Source organism: Corythoichthys intestinalis, chromosome 8, assembly GCF_030265065.1.
Source record: "Corythoichthys intestinalis isolate RoL2023-P3 chromosome 8, ASM3026506v1, whole genome shotgun sequence".
Classification (NCBI taxonomy): domain Eukaryota; kingdom Metazoa; phylum Chordata; class Actinopteri; order Syngnathiformes; family Syngnathidae; genus Corythoichthys; species Corythoichthys intestinalis.
Genome location: NC_080402.1, coordinates 50,734,695 through 50,757,102, shown reverse-complemented (window position 1 = coordinate 50,757,102; position 22,408 = coordinate 50,734,695). Strand labels below are relative to the sequence as shown.

Sequence of the window (22,408 nt, the reverse complement as noted above, 5' to 3'; positions counted from 1 at the left end):
CTCATAATACACTGAGGACAGCTGCGGCTTATAGTTCATTGTGGCTTATCTATGAAAAAAATGCAGTTTTCGTGCCAAATTTGGTGGGTGGCGGCTTATAGTCAGGTGCGCCTTAGAGTGCAAAAATTACGGTAATCGGATTAGGAACATTTAATGCGTTGCAGAATTAATTTTTGGAGATGTAAAATTCAAAGCTTTTTTCTAATCAAATTAGTTGAGTTAATTGATTAATCATTGTAGTACTATATTCTATATAAATTGTAATGATGTAGGTAGGCAATCATTTCTGCCATTTTCCGTCCACTAAAATAAAGACGTGAGTTGTTAATGTTAAAATCAGGAAATAAGTTCACTGTAGGGAGGATAAACTGTTTCTATTTTACTTGGAAACATTTTAATATTAATTTTTAATGCAATTATTCTAATCACACATACTGTATGTACATTCTTTTCTTTCATCTCTCCCAGGAGGAAGTGGCATGGACACAAGTTAACCTCGGCAGCAATGCACTCGTAGAGGCTCGGGCAGAGTTAGCTGAAGCCCGAAAGCAATGGCACTCTCTGCAGGTGGAGATTGACACCTTACGTGCCTTGGTAAGAAAGCACAAGAGCAATCTTCTTACTTGAGATGGCAGATGACCCAACGACTTTTACAGAAGTGTTCACATATTAAACTACGTAATCATAAAATATACTGGTTAGAAATCGACCGATATGGGTTTTTCAGGACCGATACCGATACCCGTTATTTGTAGTTACAGTGGTATGAAAAAGTACCTGAAACTTTTGGAATTTCACACATTTCTGCATATAATCACGATCAAATGTGATCGATCTTTGTCAAAATCACACAGATTTAAAAAAAAAAAAAAAAAAAAAAAAAAAAAGGAAAAAAATGTGCCTGCTTTGATTAAAACCACCCAACCATTTAGAGGTTTTCATATTTTAATGAGGATAGCATGAAAACAATGACAGAAAGGGGGGAAATAAATAAGTGAACCATCACATTTAATATTTTGTGGGGCCCCCTTCTTTGGCAGCAATAACTTCAACCAGACGCTTCCTGTAGCTGCAGATCAGTCTGGCACATCGATCAGGACTAATCTTGGCCCATTCTTTTCTACAAAACTGCTGTATTTCAGTCAGACTCCTGGGATGTTTGGCATGAATCGCTGTCTGTAGGTCATGCCACAGCATCTCAATGGGGTTCAAGTCTGTACTTTGACTTGGCCAATCCAGAACGTGTATTTTGTTCTTCTGAAACCATTCTGAAGTCGATTTACTGCTGTTTTGGATCATTGTCTTGTTGCAGCATCCATCTTCTTTTTAACTTCAACTGTCTGACAGACGGCCTCAGGTTTTCCTACAAAACATCCTGATAAACTTTTGAATTCATTCTTCCATTAATGATTGAAAATTGTCCAGGCCCTGAGCTAGCAAAACAGTCCTAAAAATTATGCTCCTACCCCTAACCCTTCTTTACGGTGGGGATTAGGTGTTGATGTTGGTGAGCTGTTCCAGTTTTCCTCCACACATGACGTTGTGTGTTACTCCCAAACAATTCAACTTTGGTTTCATCAGTCTCCAAAATATTTTGCCAAAACGTCTGTGGAGGGTCCAAGTGCCTTTATACTAACATTGAACGAGCAACCTTTTTTTTTAGACTACAGTGGCTTCCTCAGTGGAGTCTTCCCATGAACACCATTCTTGGCCAGAGTTTTACATATAGTTGATGTGTGCACAGAGATATTGGACTGTGCCAGTGATTTCTTTAGCAGACACTCTAGGGTTCTTTTTTACCTCTCTGAGTATTCTGCGCTACTTTTGGTGTCATCTTTGGTGGACGGCCACTCCTTGGGAGAGAAGCAACAGTGCCAAACTCTCTCCATTTGTAGACAACTTTTCTGACTATCGACTAATGAACATCCAGACTTTTAGAGATGGTTTTGTATCATTTCACAGCTTTATACAAATCAACGATCCCTGATCGCAGGTCTTCAGACAGTTCTTTTGATTAGGTGTTGATGTTGGTGAGCTGTTCCAGTTTTCCTCCACACATGACGTTACGTGTTACTCCCAAACAATTCAACTTTGGTTTCATCAGTCTCCAAAATATTTTGCCAAAACTTCTGTGGAGGGTCCAAGTGCCTTTATACTAACATTGAACGAGCAACCTTTTTTTTAGACTACAGTGGCTTCCTCAGTGGAGTCTTCCCATGAACACCATTCTTGCCCAGAGTTTTACATATAGTTGATGTGTGCACAGAGATATTGGCCTGTGCCAGTGATTTCTTTAGCAGACACTCTAGGGTTCTTTTTTACCTCTCTGAGTATTCTGCGCTACTTTTGGTGTCATCTTTGGTGGACGGCCACTCCTTGGGAGAGAAGCAACAGTGCCAAACTCTCTCTATTTGTAGACAACTTTTCTAACTGTCGACTGATTAACATCCAGACTTTTAGAGATGGTTTTGTATCATTTCACAGCTTTATACAAATCAACAATCCCTGATCGCAGGTCTTCAGACAGTTCTTTTGACCGAGCCATGATGCACATCAGACAATGCTTCTCATCAAGGCAATTCTTACCAGGTTTGTGTTTTATAGTGGGCAAGGCAGCTTTAAGCCACTCATCAATGTTTGGGCACACACCTGACTTAAATTGTTTGGTAAAATTGGGTTCAATTGCTCTTTAAGTCTCCTTAGGCAGAGGGCTGTTACATTTTCCTCCACGCATGACGTGTGTTACTTCCAAACAACTCAACTTTGGTTAGCTTTAAACCACTCATCAGTGATTGGGCACACACCATACTTAAAATGTTTGGTAAAAATTGGTGTCAATTGCTCTCTAAGTTTCCTTAGGTAGAGGGTTCACTTACTTATTTTCAGCCCTTCTGTCATTGTTTGCATGCTATCCTCATTAAAATACGAAAACCTATAAATGTTTGGGTGGTTTTAGTTAAAGCAGACACTGTTCTTATATCTCTGTGATTTTGACAAAGATCAGGTTACATTTGATGGTGATTTTATGCAGAAATGTGACAAATTCCAAAAGGTTGGGACACTTTTTCATACCACTGTAGTTAGAGGGGCCGATAATCGTTTTTTGGAGCCGATATTCATTTGCATTAAAAGTGTTAAAATTCACGTAACAAATTGAATAATGCGAACACTGAAGTTCATAGAAATGCCTAAAGCATGTTTATCGAATCACCCAAATAGAAAATAATAGCTGATGACAGGTGTAGAATGGTTCAGTTGACCACAATGCTCCTGGTGCTGCGTCACCAATCAGTCGATGAGGAAATAGTGTGAAGCCCTTGAGGGCTTTAAAAACGTAGAAAGGCACAATACAAGTGTAACTCGATTTACCATCACCATTTAACCAATCAGAGGACGTGGTGAATACTTGTGCAGTTTTAAATGGATTTTTTTCATATTGGTCAGTCGGATTTAAAAAAAAAAAAAGGCTGATACCGAAATACGTCAAATTTCCAAATATCGGCGACGATAATCAGCCCGGCCGATAATCGGTTTGCTCTAATACTAGTCATGATATGTTCATCAAATGTCATTAGCTCAGTAGGCATGTATTCATTCATCCTATGACTCACATTTCATAATCTCATTTTTTTTGTATTCCCCGTGTTTACTCTGTTTATATTATCATACAGAACCTAATTTGTTTTACAATTGGAGATAAATACATTATCATATTCTTCAGTCTAATTAACCAAATCACATTTAGTAGCTTTACTTTTTGTTTTTTTAACTTTTTCCAGGAGAAAGGCCTGGAGAACTCCCTACAGAACACCCAGCAGCTGTACTCCAGCCAGTTGCAGGAACTTTCCCAGGTGATCACTGGGCTGGAGATTGAGCTGGAGCAAGTCAGAAACGGGCTGGCCATGCAGCGTCAGCGCCACAGTCAGATGCTCAACACAAAAATACGACTGGAGCGAGAGATCTCCACTTATAGACGACTGCTGGAACGAGAAGAGGGCAGGTGAGGGTGGTTAAATCAACAGGGGAGGAGTAACTGTTTTTTTTCTCGACCAACAAGAGAACTCAAGCACAGTCACGAAGCTGTAAAGCAATATGTTTTTAATTTTATTCAAACAGTCAACACATCCTATATGACCTTATGTCCGCTGCCTACAGTTACTTGTTTTATTGCTTTGTTTTTCTTTGTAGGGTTCAGGTACAATATGTTTTATTCCTCGAAAAACAAAAATGCTTTCTGTACAATTTAATAGACGCAGAAGAAAGCCTGTATAATCTTGCGAGTAGTTTTTTGAATTAGTTATATCCCTGACATGCCTTGGCAAGCATAATTAATGACAATAATTATCACTGCAATTGTTCTTGAGGCTTTTAACTGGATGAATCATTTTATTGGTGTGTTGCAGATGCTTTAAAAGTGCCTCAATAGAAGGGATTTGGGTGGTCTGGGATTCACAGTGTTTACTTAGTATTCCAATCCTGGCGAACAGCATTAAGGTGGTGTGTGGAAAGTGACGTCACACAAGAACACACTCCTTTGTTATCAGGCTAGTCTGGTCTTGCTTTGCTGATTGCAATAGTTCTTTGGGAGTCAACTTTATGAGGTTTCCTTCTTAACCCATCTGGCTATAAAGTCACCTCTTGGAAAATGTTCAAAACCACCATTTGGCAGTTTTCCTGTCAACCCTGTGACAAACTCATTTTCATTACAGGCTACGTTGTAGTTATGCTTGCCCCAGGGAGACAATGGAAAAATTGTACTGGTACATTAGGGCGACAAGAGCCTTCGGTGACCCCCACCCCACCCCACCCCTTTGGAAAAAAAAAAAACATCTTCACCAAAGAACAAACAACAATTGACCCACAAAATACAGAAATACAGCACATAAAGTATACTTGGCACAAACCAACAACCAAAAACAGTATTTGCAAAGAATGTTACATTTATTAACACTATCAAACCAGTTGAAGGTGAACAACAATAAAAATGTGCAAGAGAATATTAATGTAACATCACAAACATTAATAAAATATAGTAAATAATCAAGTGTGGAAGATTCTACTTGTGACTAGTTCTCTCAGATACTGGGGCTCCTGTTAGAGAGCAAAGTAGATCAAAACAAATACTTTTTTGGGGCTCATGTACACACATTTAGTATCTGGAGAATAATATAAAGTGGTATTAAAAAGTATCTGAAGCTTTTGGAATATGTCACATTTCTGCATAAAATCACCATCAAAAGTGATCTGATCTTTGTCAAAATCAGATGCAAATACAGTGCCTGCTTTAACTAAAACCACCCAAACAGTTATAGGTTTTCATATTTTAATGAGGATAGCATGCAAACAATGACAGAAGGGGGAAAAATAAGTACGTGAACCCTCTACGTAAGGAGACTTAAAGAGCAATTGAAACCAATTTTTACCAAACATTTTAAGTATGGTGTGTGCCCAATCACTGATGAGTGGTTTAAAGTTAACCAAAGTTGCGTTGTTTGGAAGTAACACACAACGTCATGCGTGGAGGAAAAATGTAACAGCTCACCAACATCAACACCATGAAGCATGGTGGAGGGAGCATCATGATTTGGGGCTGTTTTCCTGCCTCAGGACCTGGACAACTTGCAATCATTAATGGAAAAATGAATTCAAAGGCTTATCAGGATGTTTTGCAGGAAAACCTGAGGTCAGACAATGATCCAAAACACAGAAGAAAATCAACTTCGGAATGGTTTCAGAAGAAAAAAATACACGTTCAGGAGTAGCCAAGTTAAAGTCCAGAAATGAACCCCATTGAGATGTTTTGGCATGACCTACAGACAGCGATTCATGCCAAACATCCCAGGAGTCTGACTGAAATACAGCAGTTTTGTAGAGAAGAATGGGCCAAGATTAGTCCTGATCGGTGTGCCAGACAGATCTGCAGCTACAGAGAGCATCTGGTTGAAGTTATTTTTTCCAAAGAGGGACCACAAAATAGTAAATGTGATGGTTCACTTACCCCCCCCCCCTTCTGTCATTGTTTTCATACTATCCTCATTAAAATGTGAAAAGCTATAAATGTTTGGGTGGTTTTAGGTAAAGCAGACACTATTTTTCATCTGTGTGATTTTGACAAAGGTACTTTTTCATACCACTGTACAGATATATAGTCAACATTCACAGACCTCTTAATGTGTTTAGCTTATTAAACATTAAACCACATGATTTTAACAACAAACCAACTATAGTGAACATTTGCATGCTAACATGCTAACAGTCGTAGCCGATAAAAAAAAAAAAAAAAAATTTTAAAGGGTAACAACTATGAGATTACGAGTGTGAATGAGTAAAAAAAAAACAACAACAACAACAGGCACAAAAACACATTTAACACAACTATTCCTCCACCTAGCATTGTAAGGAGTGTTCACGATCTATGTGCAGCACCTTTAATTCACTTTACAAGCCATCATCATTGAAGAAGCAGACACATGACCAAGAAACACAGAATTGGAAATTAAAGCAAGAGCACTTTCCAAAAGAGAAGTGCCACTCTCAATAGAAAGTAAATTAATTCAACGACAAAACTATTAATTGATTAGAAGAACTCTTAACAGAAAGAATACATATACGTTATAAAACTAGGTCAAATATTCAATTAAAAAAAAAAATCTTTGTACATTAGAATCAAAGTCAACAATGGTGAGTGACACTGTCAACTGATCCAATCCACTCGCGTGCACCACGCGCCCCTAGCAATTTGGCGCCCAGGGCAACCACCCAACCCAACCGTGCCAGAAACCGCCATTGGGTAAACAGATTTCCTCCTGCATTTAATTGTTACTTCATACTTATTTGTCATAACGAATTGCGTTTGAAATCACAATTTTGGCCTAATATCTCATGTCATATGTAAATCCAGTACTATAGTTGTGTTAAGAGGGGATTTGTTGGGGATCTTTTCATTGTGGAGCAAAGCTACCCAAATACTATATTCAATTTTTTTTCACCCAGTCCACTTTTTTGTCGCGCCGTGCAGCACACGCACTTTGATTGTTATTCACCGTTCCAACTTTGAAAACATTCCAAAAATTCATGTGACACAGACGGTCTTTCAATTTGGCCTTAACGTTCACGCTTGCGGAAAAAAAAAACATTCATTTCCAATGGCAAAAAACATTGAAATTTAAATTGAAAATGTATTTCATCCTACAGTTATGATCCAATTCACATAAATTACACATTAAAAAAATGTCATTAAATCAAGGTGCACAAAAGTTGTATACTTACTGTATTGCCAAAAACGTACGGTTCAACCAAAATTTGAAAAAATAAAAATCTCAATTTATTATATTAGTAACCCTATTTATTTCCATTGTGTGTGTGTGTGTGGGGGGGGGGGGGGGGGGGATCACCAAGTGACCTATGAAAGCCCCATAATCTACAGGAAATTGCCTGAGATGCCCTAAATCAGCAGAAAATGTATAGGAGGTGAATGCCCTAAGAGGTGCAAGTGACCCAAAATTCAATTCAATAAACTTTATTCATACCTTTGTAAAGCTCCCTCAGGGAAATTAAATTCCAGGCCCATAAAACTAATTGCCCACTATTGACAACATCCAGTTTTTTTAATCTGGGAGAAGCGGCTGTGAATGCTCATCTTCAGTGCCATTGTAGCCACTAGACATCGAATCCATTTTGACTTAGAGGGTGGAATGAACATTCGTCCGGGTTATATGAGAAAAATAAAAAATATTAAATAAAGGGGGAAAAAATGTCTTAATGAAACACCCAAGTTAAAGGTCCCAAAAACCTTAAATTAAAACACAATGAATGAAATGAACAAAATAAGATATTTTTATAAAGGGTAAAAATGTTTTTCCAACAGATCATGTGACTAGTACCTCATTTGCTTTGCTTAGCCAAAACCACTCAGGGACCGAAGAGGTAAGACGGATACATGTAGTTTTTTCAAACCTAAGCTTTCAAAAGTGACAAGAACCAAGGATTAAAAATGTGGACCATGAAACGAGTTTTAATTTGCCCCACTAAAGACGTTAATTGTACAACAGAACCATCAACGATGTCTTGCCAATGTATTTAGCCCCGTCAAAAATTGTATCCCCTGGCAGCAGGAGCGCACACACACACATTAGTTATGAGTTATGTCGACTCAAACAATCAAGTGAAGCCAGAAAAGAACCACAGTTATATATTTTGGACATCGAGGTTTATTAAACTGGAGAAACTCCATACAGGACTTGAATTACTGTAATAACAGTTATAGGTCATCTTATGAGTAAAACAGTAAATCATTGCCTTTTTTTACGTTCAGTACATATGTTACGGTATATGACAGAAGTTGTTGGTAACAATTTACAATAAGGGTCCTTTAATTAACATTAGTTAATGCATTTTTAGAAAACTCATGTTTAAGTAACATGACAATAATTCATTTAATCCCTTATTTAAGATTCATCAATATATTAATTAACATGAGTTAATGCATTCGTTAATGCATTTTTAGACAATAAGTAATGTTTAAGTAACATTACAATAATTAATATAATTGCTGATCTAACATTTATTAACATATTAACATGGGTTAATGCATTAGTTAATGCATTAGTTAATGCATAACCAGACAGTAACTAATAGTTTGGTGAAATTAAATATATATTTACAGGCCTATATAGGGTTAGGGTTTGTTAACTTAAGCATTTATAATTTATTAGTTAAGAGACACGTGCTACACTTTACAATAAGGGTCCAAAAAGCATTCAGTAATGGTTAATTAAGGTTAAGTACTACTTATGAGGTACGTTCACGTGAAATAATACCACACTTAAGGTTAGGTTACGATATATAATATATATAATACATTACTTAACATTAATTCACATATACATTAGTACATTAATAAATACTTATTAATGTATACTGGTTCTAGTAAGTGATTATGTTATTTTAAAATGAGAAACATTGCTCTGTGAGTCCTTGAGTGCTGCTAACCTAACCTTAAGTATGGTATTATTTCACGTGAACGTACCTAAGTATTACTCAACCTTAATTAACCATTACTGAATGTTTTTTGGGCCCTTTTTGTAAAGTGTAGCATATGTGTCCCTTAACTATGAAATTATAAATGCTTAAATCCCCCCCTCTTAACCTTTACTAACCATTACTAAAAGCTTTTTGGACTCTTATTGTAAAGTGTAGCACATGTGTCCCTTAACTAAGAAATTATAAATGCTAAGTTAACAAACCCTAACCCTAAACCCAAAATCCTAACCCTATGTAGGCCTATACATTTTTCTTTCTAATTTTACCAAACCATTAGTTACTGTGTCGTTATGCATTAACTAATGCATAACTTATGTTAATTAATATATTAATAAATGTTAGATAAGCAATTATATTAATGATAGTAATGTTACTTAAACATTAGTTATTGTCTAAAAATGCATTAACTAATGTTAATTAAGGGACCCTTATTGTAAAGTGTTAAGAATTTTTTTTTTTTTTGGGATGGATGGATGGGCCATGTTTTAAAACCTCGTAGATAACGATATCATCAAAACACAGAAATCAAGCAAATCAGTGAAGCGCAGTGGCTCTTCCCAGGGGATACAAATTTTGTCGGGGGTAACTACATTGGCACGACACCGGCGAGCGTACCATATTCAATGGATGACGATCTTGGCAAAAAGTATAGCTGTCCTAAGCAACCTCATTTAGAATTCCCCTCAAGAATGATGGGAAACAAAAAACGTTCATTTTCAACTTATTATTTTAAATATTCTTGTAAGTTAATTTTATCATTGACAATGCGTTTTGGGGTCATCAACATGTTGTGCCCCCCCGCCCCAAAAGTCAAACTCCGCCTATGATTGGACCCTTGGAAAAAGGACCACAAGACACATGCTTCTTTTTACATCAATATTTTACCTCATTCCTGCAGGTACATGAGCGCAGGTGAACAACAGTTGAGATTGCAACTCTTGAGATCTTCTTTGGTAGAAGCGAATAAAAAGGGTGCTGAAAACAGCTTCAATGACTCCTCGATCACTCCGGATGAACCAAAATCCGAGCCTCTGCCTGAAACAACTCCACTCCTACAAAAGGACAGCAAACCAAAGGAAAGCTCCATACTCCATCGGCCACAGAGCCTTGTCATACTGACAGGTAACACTAGTACGTGTTAGCGCTGTCAGGACATGATCATGATCCAAGTATTGTTAACAGAACCAGAACAAGAAAAACAATTACCAATCGCCACTGTAAGGACTCAGGAGATTCTTCAGGGTAATATAGTGCAAGAGAGTGCAGAGGGCCATGGCACTGTTGAGTAAGTACTAATGATTTTCTACTTTTACGCACAGTATATAGTGATTCCTCAGTTATCGGACTTAAGGGGACCAGAACCAACCGCGTAAAGTGAAAAACTGAAAAATCGTGTCACTCCCCCCATTTTCAATAGACATTTTCTTTTGAATAACATGAATAAGTGTACAGTATTTGCTGTAAAACCCAATAAAGGCATGTTATCATTAGAACTTTAAATATACCATAATGCAAAGGTGGATAGTAAATGCATTACATTTACTCTGTTACATTTACACAATACTTTTTACTTTTACTGGAGTAGATTTGTGAAGAAGAAACAACTAGTCGTTATATTTTTCTTCTTAGACTTTGTTTCACGAATGAGACATACACCAATCAGACTCAAGCTTGCCCTTCTATTTGGGAATTGTTGTTGTTGTTGTATTTGACTCAACGTGGTTATGTAATATGTTATAGTACAGTATAATAATAACAGTATATATAAATTGCTATGTGCTGAAAAAAATACAATTGTTTATAACACCAAAAAAAAATCTCACATCTTAAGCAGTTACTCAGAATATTAGTCATCACTTGAGTATTCTTTTCACAAATACATTTTACTTGTACTTGAGTACATTTTTTAGATGACTACTTTTACTTGTGTAATGTTATTTTGAAGTAACGCTACTCTTATTTGAGTAAACTGTTTGGCTACTCTACCCACCTCTGCTGATATCATATCAGTAAAAAATGACAAGGTGTCAAGCATTTACTGAGCTTTTATTAAGTCATCAGTCTTCGATGCAACGCTCACCAACGTCCTCCCCGCCCCGTCCCAAACACACCGGGTAATTTACGAGGCGTACAAAAGTAGACTGCCGCTTTAGATTTCCATGGGTAATTCATCTTCAAGCTGCTTGGGAACTTTTCTGCCCTTTAATGACTTTTGTTTGATGTTGCGTCTCGCCTGGCGTGGTGTCTTCAAGGTGTGCCACCTGTTGTTGTCAGACCAGACATGAGTGGAATTTTTTTTTTTTCTGTAAATGCCCTCAGGCACAGTAGGTCACATGAGTGTGGATTGGACATGTACCTAATATGACACCTCATAATGTTTGGGTATTTTAAACAGATATAGTAACAAATATACATAGAGTAATAAACACAATACGTTATTTAAAGACACTAACCTGAACTCCATTTTACTGCAGGGTTTTCTAATCTTTTTGACTTTGGTGCCCAACTTTTTCTGTGAAAGTTGCCCATGAAACATTCGTATTTTATGATTTTGGGTTGAAATTTTCACATAGTTATATATACAGTATGTATATATACAGTATGTATACAGTATGTATATGTATATATACTAGTATATATATAACTGAATCAAATCCATGTGAATTTAAAAAGCTGAAATATAAATGGAAGAAATGAACTGACTTATGAAATGATTCAGAACAATAAATTGATTAGTTGAAGAAATCAATTAGCGCCCCCAGGGATACACAATTCTGCGATCACGGAATTTTCCGTAGATGTCGACATCTTCTGCGGAAATCAAAACAGTCCACAAAATATATAGCAAGGTGCAGAATATTACATTTTACCTGTAGTTCTCATCTCAGCCGCTAGATGTCGATGTTAATGAGAACCTGCCACACACAGAAAATTCTGCATTTATTGCCTGACTGAATGTTTCATATTTTTCTAGCACACAGCAGTATGGTTTATAAAACAAAATAATAATTTATACATTATTTTAATTGTTTCGTTTAATGCTAATGTTAATGTTCTTTTTAGATATTTACAGTACAGGCCAAAGGTTTGGACACACCTCATTCAACGCAACACAAATGACGGATCCAAACCCATTGATAAAGCAATAAATTCCACTAATTAACCCTGAAAATACATGCCTATGAAGTACAAAAAAAAACTGTCAGGTGGCTCCCTCTTTAAGCTCGTCAAGAGAATGGCAAGAGTGTGCACAAAAGTAATCAGAGCAAAGGGTGGCTACTTTAAAGGTATTACAATATTATATGTATGTATACATATATATATATATATTTGTCAAAATCACACAGATGAAACAACAGTGTCTGCTTTAACGAAAACCACCCAAACATTTATAGATTTTCATATTTTAATAAGGATTGCATGCTAACAATGACAGAAGGGGGAAAAATAATTAAGTGAACCCTCTGTCTAAGGAGACTTAAATAACAATTGAAACCAATTTTTAGCAAACAATTTAAGTCTGGTGTGTGCCCAATCACTGATGAGTGGTTTAAAGCTTTAAAGCTGCTAAGAATTGTCTTGATGAGCAGCATTGTCTGATGTGCATCATGACTCAGTGAAAAGAACCTCTCTGAAGACCTGCAATCAAGGATTGTTGATTTGTATAAAGCTGGGAAAGGATAACAAATCATCTCTAAAAGTCTGGATGTTCATCAATCGACAGTCAGAAAAGTTGGCTACAAATTGAGAGTTTGTCATTGTTGCTTCTCTCCCAAGGAGTGGCAGTCCACCAAAGATGACACCAAGAGTTCAGCGCAAAATACTCTGAAAGGTGAAAAAAGGACCCTAGAGTGTCTGCTAAAGACTCGCAGAAATCAATTGGCACAGTCCAATATCTCTGTGAATACATCAACTATATATGAAACCATGGCCAAGACACTGTTTTTACATCTGTGTGATTTTGACAAAGATCAGATCATATTTCATGGTGATTTTATGCAGAAATGTGAAAAATTCCAAATATATATATATATATATGTATATACAACTAGGGCTGTTCGATTTTGCCTAAAAAGACAATACTGATCATTTTCTCATTTTTTCATTCATTTTTCAGATGTCAAATACGATTTCTTGGCAAAATAAAAAATAATGACAAATAAAGTAAAAATAATGACAAATAAAGTATTAGTAATGTCTTCAATTTAAACTTTTTTTTTTCTTTATTAGAACTGAAAGTACCAGTGAATTCAACTTTGTTAATACACACCAAACAATCCCTTGGGATTAAAAGCATTTTATTCATACAACAGACTCCAGCTCTGATCTTAATTAAAGTGATAATGAAAGAATATATACATATGAAACAAATATAAACATATGATGAAAGGGCGCCTGCCTGGCCCGTTACCCTAACATTCACAAGATTTTCTTCCAGCTACACTAGCCACCGTTTGCGCGAATGCTTCCTTGGGCATTCCCATCCCTTGGGTTACCTGGCCGACAGTATGCTGTTGGCGGGGTCCGAGGAGAAAAAGCGCATAAGGTGGCCGAACGAGCGCAGCTGTCGGAGCCAGATCTGGCAGACGACACAACTCTCGGCCGCCATCTCCAGCACCCTCTGGTCCGACAGGCAGTCTCACCATTGGCTGGCCAAGATCTTGTGGAGAGAGTTGCATACAAATGTGTTGTGTCCCCTCCTCAGCCCCACAGTCAGCATCCCAGCTTCACAAGAGTAAAAAGGGACAAACAAGACTAGGGAGCTGAAGATGCAAACCCTAGTCTTAGTCTGTTCAGATACCAGGAACACCATACAGTCTTTTCCAGTGAGCTCATGCTCCATACACATCAGTCAGTCAGTCAGTCAGTCAATTTGTAAACCAAATCGTCTGTCAGCACGTCAGTCTGTCAGCACGTCAGTCTGCCAACCAGCTAGCCAGACAGTCAATCAAGACAGTCAGCTGAAGTAGGCAGGCAGCCAGGCTCATTGTGATGTGCTGTCTCTCTGGTCTTACCCACCGTAATTTCCCGAATATAAGGCGGACTCGTGTATAACGCGCACCCCAAATTTACTTGTAAAATCTAGGGAAAATTATTGTACCCGTGTATAACGCGCACCCTAATTTTAGCACCAGTAAATAGAAGAATACAAGAAAACAGAGCTTGTGTACAGATACAGAAATGTCATTTTACTGACTGGTGAAACACAGCACGAGCATAGCACATTGGTAGTTCAAAACATTACCGTAAACTGACAATATGCAAGGTAATAATATGATCTGACAACATCTCCAACTTACCAAAATCCAGGAGAAAACAAAACAGATGTGACTTTTCTTTCAAAGGCTTCTGTATAACTTTATTGTTTCATCATGATGAGTAAATGTTTCTTCCATGGATTGATACGGTAAAATAAAAGTGAGGACCGAAGTCGGAAATCAGAACGAGCGCATCGCTACTGTAGCAAGAGGAATTATTGTTGTTTGGGTTTGAGTTTCCCGAGGGACAGATATAGTTGACGGACACAGGAAGTCTGTGCTGTGTTACGTTTATTATGGTCCGAGTTGCCGAGTTGCAATCAACGTTGACTCAAATGAGTTCAAGAAACTAAATTCTGTGCTTTATGAAGAGTGAAAAAAGCAGAATTTAACACAGACGAAACCATTCGACCAATCAGAGTGAAGTATTACCGAAACAAAATGGTGACGTCATGGACCGTATGGGTCAGCAACGGATCGCCGCATACGTTTTCTTCAACACAACATGGCCGTGTCAATAAAAGAAAAAAATCGGTCTTTAAATATATTATATATATATTTCTGTCTCCATCCCTGTACCCGTGTATAATGCGCACCATGATTTTACAAGTTGATTTTGTGGAGAAAAAGTGTACGTTATATTCAGGAAATAAATTAATGATTAGTGCAAAACTGTCACACAATAATAACAATATGCAAGGTGGCAATCACCTTGTCTAAACACACACAAATATGCCCCCCAATGAAGGTAATAAACAGAATGATCCCGTAGGTTTATGAGCACCTCATATTTACAAAAGAAGTCAGGTCAAACGCATTCGAAGGGCCAATGAACAATATGTATATTAATCATTTGACCTATGAATTTTACCAAAATATGATATTGTAATCAAACAAAAAACATGGCATGCTTTTAGTTACTGTAATCTAGAAGCAGCAATCTTGACAGGAAAACGAGAGGGAGGAACAGACACGCACACGGATATACTTTCGTACTTGTGGTATAGTGCAATATACACCCAGCCAGACGTAGCGCAATATTACTGTCTGTCGTTGTGTTGTATGTGAAAGTGCAGACCAAGTAAATGAAGAAGTCTTGAAGGTTTCAAGGCTGCATGTTTTATTTGGCAATCCAGTGTAATCCTTCTACCATAGACTTCATAATTGTATTGGCGGGTAACATCCGTCAGCCATGGCGCAACGCCTTCAAGTAGGGGGCCGTCCTACACTCCGCTTCAGTTATTCGCAGTCAGTCGCAGTTAGTCAACACATTCAGCGATGCAACGAGGATTTAGTTTGAAAAAGTACAAAAGCTATACCGCATAAAAACAGGAAGGATTGTCTAAGGAGTGATTTATTCGAGGATTCGAGGTAATTATTATATTTTTCGTACCATGCATGCATTTTGAAACGTAAAAAAATCAATAGGAGAAATTAACCGCTAGCATCATTCTTAAACATATTTACATAAAACAAATGCTAACTGTGCGTTTTTTGTTGTTGTTGCTTTTAACCAAGAATCGAGACTGTTTTACATCCGAATGTATAAAGAATTCAGGGATTTAAGCATGTATTCACAAGAATTTTCACCGGAAAAGCTCTGTTTACAAAAGGCAGCCGCCACATTGACTGACAGACTACCATCATACTTCGACATATTTTTGTAAAATAAATGCTAACTGCACGTTTTATTTTGGTTTTAACCAAGAATCAAGACTGTTTTACCTCCTCATCTATAAAGAATTCAGAGATATAAGCATTTATTCACAAGAATTTTCACCGCAAAAGCTGTTTACATATGGCGGCCGCCACATTGACTAACAGACTAGCATCTTACTTCGACATATTTACAAAATAAATGATAACTGCACGCTTTCTTTTTTACTCTTAACCAAGAATTGAGACTGTTTTACGTCCATATCTATAAAGAATTCAGGGATTTAAGCATTTATTCACACGAATTTTCACCGCAAAAGCTCTGTTTACATATGGCGGGCACCACATTGACTAACAGACGAGCATCTTACTTCGACATATTTACGCAAAATAAATGCTAACTGCACGCTTTTTTTTTTTTTTGTGAGTGTGCGCTTTTAACCATGAAGCGAGACTGTTTTATGGCCATATCTATAAAGAATTCAGGGGTTTGGGCATTTATTCACAAGAATTTTCAACGAAAAAGCTCTTTGTCTGTGATTGCACTCGGTCAGCTTTGACGGCCACGCCAACAGTGCAGCCCCCTATTAATCGACCCAGTGCCCCGTGTCCCGTCAACATCATTATGAAGTCTATGCTTCTACATGTACAACGACTACTTTAAGTACATAATGAGATAATACACTTACTCATGGCATGATGCAATTTGTGTCCAGAGTTGGCTGGGCATAAGTTGCAGAATCGCCGGTGGCCATCTGTTGTTGTTCTTATTAAAACAGCGCGCTCTCGTGGGAGGAAGCAGAAATGCAGAGGGAACTACGGCAGCTTAGATAAACCAAAATGGTGCGATTTTTGAAAATGGAACATACTGATTTTAACATCGTTTCAAAATCGAATAATCGAGCAGCCCTATGCTTAACAAATCAGAGCGCAGCATCACCCTTTGCTGGTGTCGCCTTCTTTAACACACAGCATCTATCGAGTTGGTCAAACCATCAATGCTCGTTTGATTGGCTTGAGTGTTTTTTTTTGTTGTTTTTTTTTAATGGTTTAATTGTTTTCGCACGAGTCTAAAATGGTGATTAAAACAAAGGTAGTGAATAACACTAAATCTACTTAGATGAAGAAGTTCTGTAATAATCAACAATTATCAGGCCAATGAGAAGAATTTAAATTTTTAAATGCCTAGCTGCTTTAGATGTGTAATGGCAAAATGTTAATGGTTATCCTAGTTAGCTTAAAAGTAGAAGATGTGGCTGTGACAAGCGGGATTGTTATGATTGTTATGAATGTTTATGTAACTGCTGGAAAACCTCATCTAAGTGTTACTATTTGATAATTTTGTTGTTAAAGATGGATGAGCACGACTAAGACGGGACAAAAACGAGGTCTTTTGACAATGCAGTGGTACCTCTACCTACCAGGGGCGGACTGGTAATCTGTAGCTTCTGGAGGATCACAGAACGGCTGGTGCTCTGGACGGCCAGCGGCCACCATACATGCATCACTGTTTTTATCCCCCCCATCCTCTATGATTATCTACAGTTATCTACGGTTTGCATCCAATCCGACTGGTGGCAGCAATGCGCCTGGTTGTTAACCGCCAATCTGATTCTCGCAGTCGGACATTAACCGGGCATTAATGACGTCACCAGCCACAACAAGGCGTCGCCATATTGAAGAGGGGGCAAAACACGAGTCACAAGCAGTTGCTCTGTCGTGCGTTGTAGTACAAGCGCTGAACTTTTGTCTTATTTGCGGTCTTTTTTTTCCGTCGGAATGACTAAAAGTTGCTGTGTTGCGGGTTGTAACAGAAGGAAAAGTTCGGAGCCGCATTTGAAGTTCTTCATTCTTCCTCGTGAGAAGAAAAGGACAAGCAAATGGTTGAAAGCAAGGGAGCTACATTTTAAATGAAATAAATGACAATTAAAGGGTTAGTGCTAGCTAGTCCATGTTTGCAATCATGTTAAGTTACAGTATGCCAGTCCTACTATCCCTCTCCTAAAAAAAAATATTTTAGCTGTAAAACAATGTATGCACGCGCAGCAGCAATATTAATTCTGAAGAAATATAACAAAATATTAATAAAATGAATGGTTTTACCTTTACGTTTAGGTAGTTAAATTGATATGTATATATTTTTAATCATTTATATATCGTTACGTTTTGTGGTTTTCAATGAAGGTTATGTTATATATATATATATATATATATATATATATATATATATATTTTTTTTTTTTTTTTTTTTTTTTTTTTTCAATTGAAATTTATTATTTATGTGGCAAGATTAATTATGGCATAAAAAAATGAAGTCATTTTATAGACACAGGGGATAGGTGTTATTATAATCAATTGGATACATAAAACTTGCTTTAAAAAATAAATTCTTTCATTTGTTTATTCAGGTTGATCATAGAGCTAGGGCAGAAGATGAATCCAATTCCAGTTCAGCCTTGCAGTACTTTGAGCGCCACAAGTCAGACAGTCACAGTCTAGACACATTTTTTAGTTATCACCCTCAGAAGAAGACAAAACACCTGACTGTACAAAGAGTATTCATACGCAAAGATGGCACGGATAGAAAATGGCTAACATACTGCGAAGATAATCATAAACTATATTGTATATGTATAACGATGCAATGTGTAGTTCTTCATAGCCACTTCATTTTTCTCTCGAAGTGCACAAAATTGATACATTTTACAATGAAATGTAAAAAAAAAAAAAAAAAAAATCTCCCCTTATATGATAAAATTATAAAATTATTATCACCATAAATTTGGTTGTTAACTAGTCATTTTGGGTTGTTGGTGTATTTTTTTATTGCCTAAGGAAAAACAACTTTCAAATTGTGGAATCAATAATTGCTCTCTGCAGAATCAGGATTGTTGTCCACCAAATCAACGCCTTTTCGCAGAAATTCCTGGGGGGACTAATTAATTATATATGCAAAAAATAAAAAAACATTAAACAAAAGAGCAAATAGAAATGTTTTGTTAATATGATTATTGTAGTAGCAGCAGTAGTAGTAGTAGCAGTAGTATTAGTAGTAAGAGTAGTTCTAGTAAAATATTTTAGATTATTTTTAGACCATAAAAAGATCGAGTGTCAGCCAAGAAAGGCGGTGGTTTGCTACAAAACAAAACAAAGAGAAAAAGAATGAGAATATTAAAAGCCTGACTCACATGAATGCTCTCATTTTGCCACACCTGTCAATGTTCGTTCCACGGGTACATATGAAATTATTTGTTCCATTTGAAAATAGTTCACATTCCAGGTACAGACTGCTTACCATTACAACCTGAAATTCAGTGGTAGAGGAAGTACTCACTTTTTTTTTAAATTTCAGTAGAAGTACAGATACAGGGGCAAAAAAAATTTACTCAAGTTAAAGTACACAAGTCCTTGCTTTAAAATTTACAAGTAAAAGTATTTTCTCTCGATGCAAAATATACTGTGTATATATATCATTTATTTATTTATTTGATAAGGACAGTGCATATTAATGAACATCTATTTAGACACATATAAAAGACGTAAATATGCCAGATTATAGAAAAAATGCTAATTTCCATCCGCAGTTTCTAGGCAGGTAACAGAACAGAAAGACGCAACAAGACAAGAAAGAACTAGGCCTGCAAGCAGGACTGAACGGGCCCTCGCATTATGGCGCAACTCGGACAGCGCGCAGGTCAGGGTAGTAACAGATTGTCTCCCTCTCATCATCTCATGAGAACCTAACATGCTCAAAACTCAGCCTCTTTTTTGGGGATCTGAAATACATTGTCACATTGAAAAAAAAAAAAACCTATTGAAGAGTGTCCTACAAAAAAGGAGGCGCTACTGAGCTGTGCAGCTATGCACCTATTCAAAACCAAAATTAATCTTTTAATTGGGCCAATTCGACCAAGTGTGCCAAATTCCGTGTTTTAAGCTGCCTAAGTCCCTCAAGAAATCTACTTCCTTTTAATGGCAAACAAAGGGTCGTCACGGCAACAGAAACATATGGACATGGGCCTAAAATGTAGTATTACAAAAGGTTTTGTAACTACAATGACCAACCTGAAAAGAACAGGACATGTATAAGTAAAATGAGTGACTTGCTATTGCCACAAGTTGGCGGTGTAGGGTTGATGCAAATGACCCCTACAGGGCCCTTCAGGGTAAATCTCTCAACAAGCACGGGAAGTGTGGCGCAGATCCAGTCTGTTATATAACTGCAAAGTTATGAATATTCAGGCACCTGAACACATGTCTTAAGGCTCCCCTGATGCAGGTTTGAGGTCAGTTGATTTTTCTCCCTTGGAGGAGGAGCCTGTCTCGTAAAAAAGGGCGTTTCGTGTTACCAGCAGGGTGCGCCTGTTGTAATGGGTAATATTTCAATGCAGTCGGGTTCAGGCTGGGATACTTCACATACATGCCAGATATGAAAAAGATTGAACCTTGGATCAGGGAGTTATTAGTCATTTACTGAATTTGGCATTTTGCCAAGAAAATGGCAGACTTTGGCACCCTGCCCAAGGCAGGTCCGTAAATGGAAGCTCACAATTTTAATAACTTTAGATCTCAAATGTCTCATGAACAGTCTTACCAATTTTGAGGACAATCCAACTAACTCCCTAGAGACCAAGGTCTCAAATGTGCACCTTGTAAATCAATAAAAAATTCAAATTCAATTCAAAATACATGATTTCTTGTTGAGTTTGGAATAAGAGTGGAAGAGACTTTTTGGAGCAGTTTTGCACAAGGTATTGACTCCCCAAATTTCATTGCTCTATGTTGAAAAAAACCTAACAGGAGAAGCCTTTTTGAATATTTTATGGGGGCGCCACTGAGCCATTTTGTTATGTTTTGTCACAAGGTTGCAAAATGATCGTAATTTACACCAAGCTGCATGTATGTGCAAATTTTGGTGAGTTATCGAGCATGTAAAAGCCTCCAAATTGGCCATTTTCATTTGCCCTGAAAAACGAATAATAATAATTCTTTGCATTACAATAGGGCTTTTGCACACTTGGTGCTCGGGCCCAAACAAAATGTTACAATAAAACACACAAAAAATAAAGCACAGTACAGTAAACTACTAAGACGTTAAGAGTACTTTCAACCAGTGCTTGAGGTGAGTTTTGAAAGTTTGTAATGATGGCAATTGGTAGACTGTTCCTGATCTTACTGGCCTTTACAGATATAGTTTTGACTAAAGGCTATTTTTCTCACAGTCCCCTCTAGAGGAGGCCCTGGTCCTGAGACCGCTGTGAGGCCTTTGGTTTTTTTTGTTGTTTTTTTGTTTTTTGGTACTGCAATGGTTTTTAGGCAAAGACCTTTAACGATATTTAAAGGTATCAGGAGCGATTCTACGGTATTGCATGCATTTACACCTGCCAGAGAGAAAGAGAAATCTGAGCCATTGTTAATAGAAAGAACCAGAAAATTAATTGACTGTTCAATTTTATTTAAAGTTATACAGAATGAAAAAAATCAATTAATAAAATTGACGGCATTGTAAACAGAAGCTTAACAAGCTAAAAATAAATAATTAAATGAAACTCCATTACTTAGCTTAATGGCGGATTGCAAGCAACAATCAGGTGCATACCCCCACCTACTGAACAAGCGTGTGCAGCACCCATCTGATGGCTCGCTGCTCTTACTTTTGGTTTTTATTGGTCAGTATCTTGTTCACCTGCTTAATATTGCTTGTACTTGTGCTGCTGCCTATAGTGCTCAATTGCGGAATAGTGGCACGGGGCTTATCGATTGCACCCGAGGCATGAAAACGAAAATATCAATCCACAATGAGAAAAATAAAGAAAACAAACCAAAGTAACGTGTATCGCAGGCGACAGTTTGAAAAGTAGTAGAGGAAAATGTATAGATACGTGCTGTAAAATGTAGTAAAGTAAAAGAAAAAAGTACCACTTCTTATTTGTACTCAATTAAATTACAGATACACAAAATGTACTTAAGTACAGTAACAAAGTAATTTTACCTCATAACATTCCAACACTGATAAAACTACTTTTCGTTTAACCGGATTACAACGTATTACCCCAAAATACTGGCAAAAAAGTAAATAAGAATAAAAAAGAACAAAACTTAACTCATTCACAAATTGTTTGTTTGTGTGTTTGTTTGTTTGTTGTTTAACCTTTACAGGTCACTCATTAAATTCACTGGCTGCCATTGACGGTGCTAGACGTCCAATTCATTTTGACAGGTCCAAATCGCACCTTCCTGTCAAAATGGATTGGACATCTAAAGCGGTCAATGGTACAGAAAAGTGAGCTTTCACAGGCAGTCTTCCCAGTTTACGTGAATTGGATATCTATCAACATCAATGGCATGCAATGAGTCAAATCTTGAAAAAAAAAAATCTACTTGAGAGGTCGTAACCAATGTTTATTTCATTAATTCAGTTGTATAAATGTATAATGTAATTTGTATTTATT

At 37.1% G+C, this 22,408-nt stretch overlaps 1 protein-coding gene and 1 long non-coding RNA gene across 4 annotated transcripts in view; one reads left to right on the top strand and one right to left on the bottom strand.

The window, feature by feature from the left end:
- Positions 1-22,408, top strand: part of krt222 (keratin 222) — a 54,447-nt gene that overhangs the window by 27,722 nt on the left and 4,317 nt on the right. For 2 of the 3 annotated variants that reach the window (XM_057844630.1, XM_057844629.1), the window contains exons 6-9: positions 469-594; positions 3,780-4,000; positions 9,941-10,164; positions 10,225-10,327. In XM_057844630.1, coding sequence (XP_057700613.1) covers positions 469-594; positions 3,780-4,000; positions 9,941-10,164; positions 10,225-10,327 — 674 coding nt within the window. The remainder of the gene's footprint in view (positions 1-468; positions 595-3,779; positions 4,001-9,940; positions 10,165-10,224; positions 10,328-22,408) is intronic. The other variant, XM_057844631.1, reaches the window with a different exon arrangement.
- Positions 11,106-16,724, bottom strand: LOC130921023 (uncharacterized). Its single transcript, XR_009064275.1, has 3 exons — positions 16,646-16,724; positions 11,913-11,957; positions 11,106-11,303 (listed from the first exon to the last, which is right to left on the bottom strand). It is a non-coding gene; the product is annotated as an uncharacterized LOC130921023 (long non-coding RNA).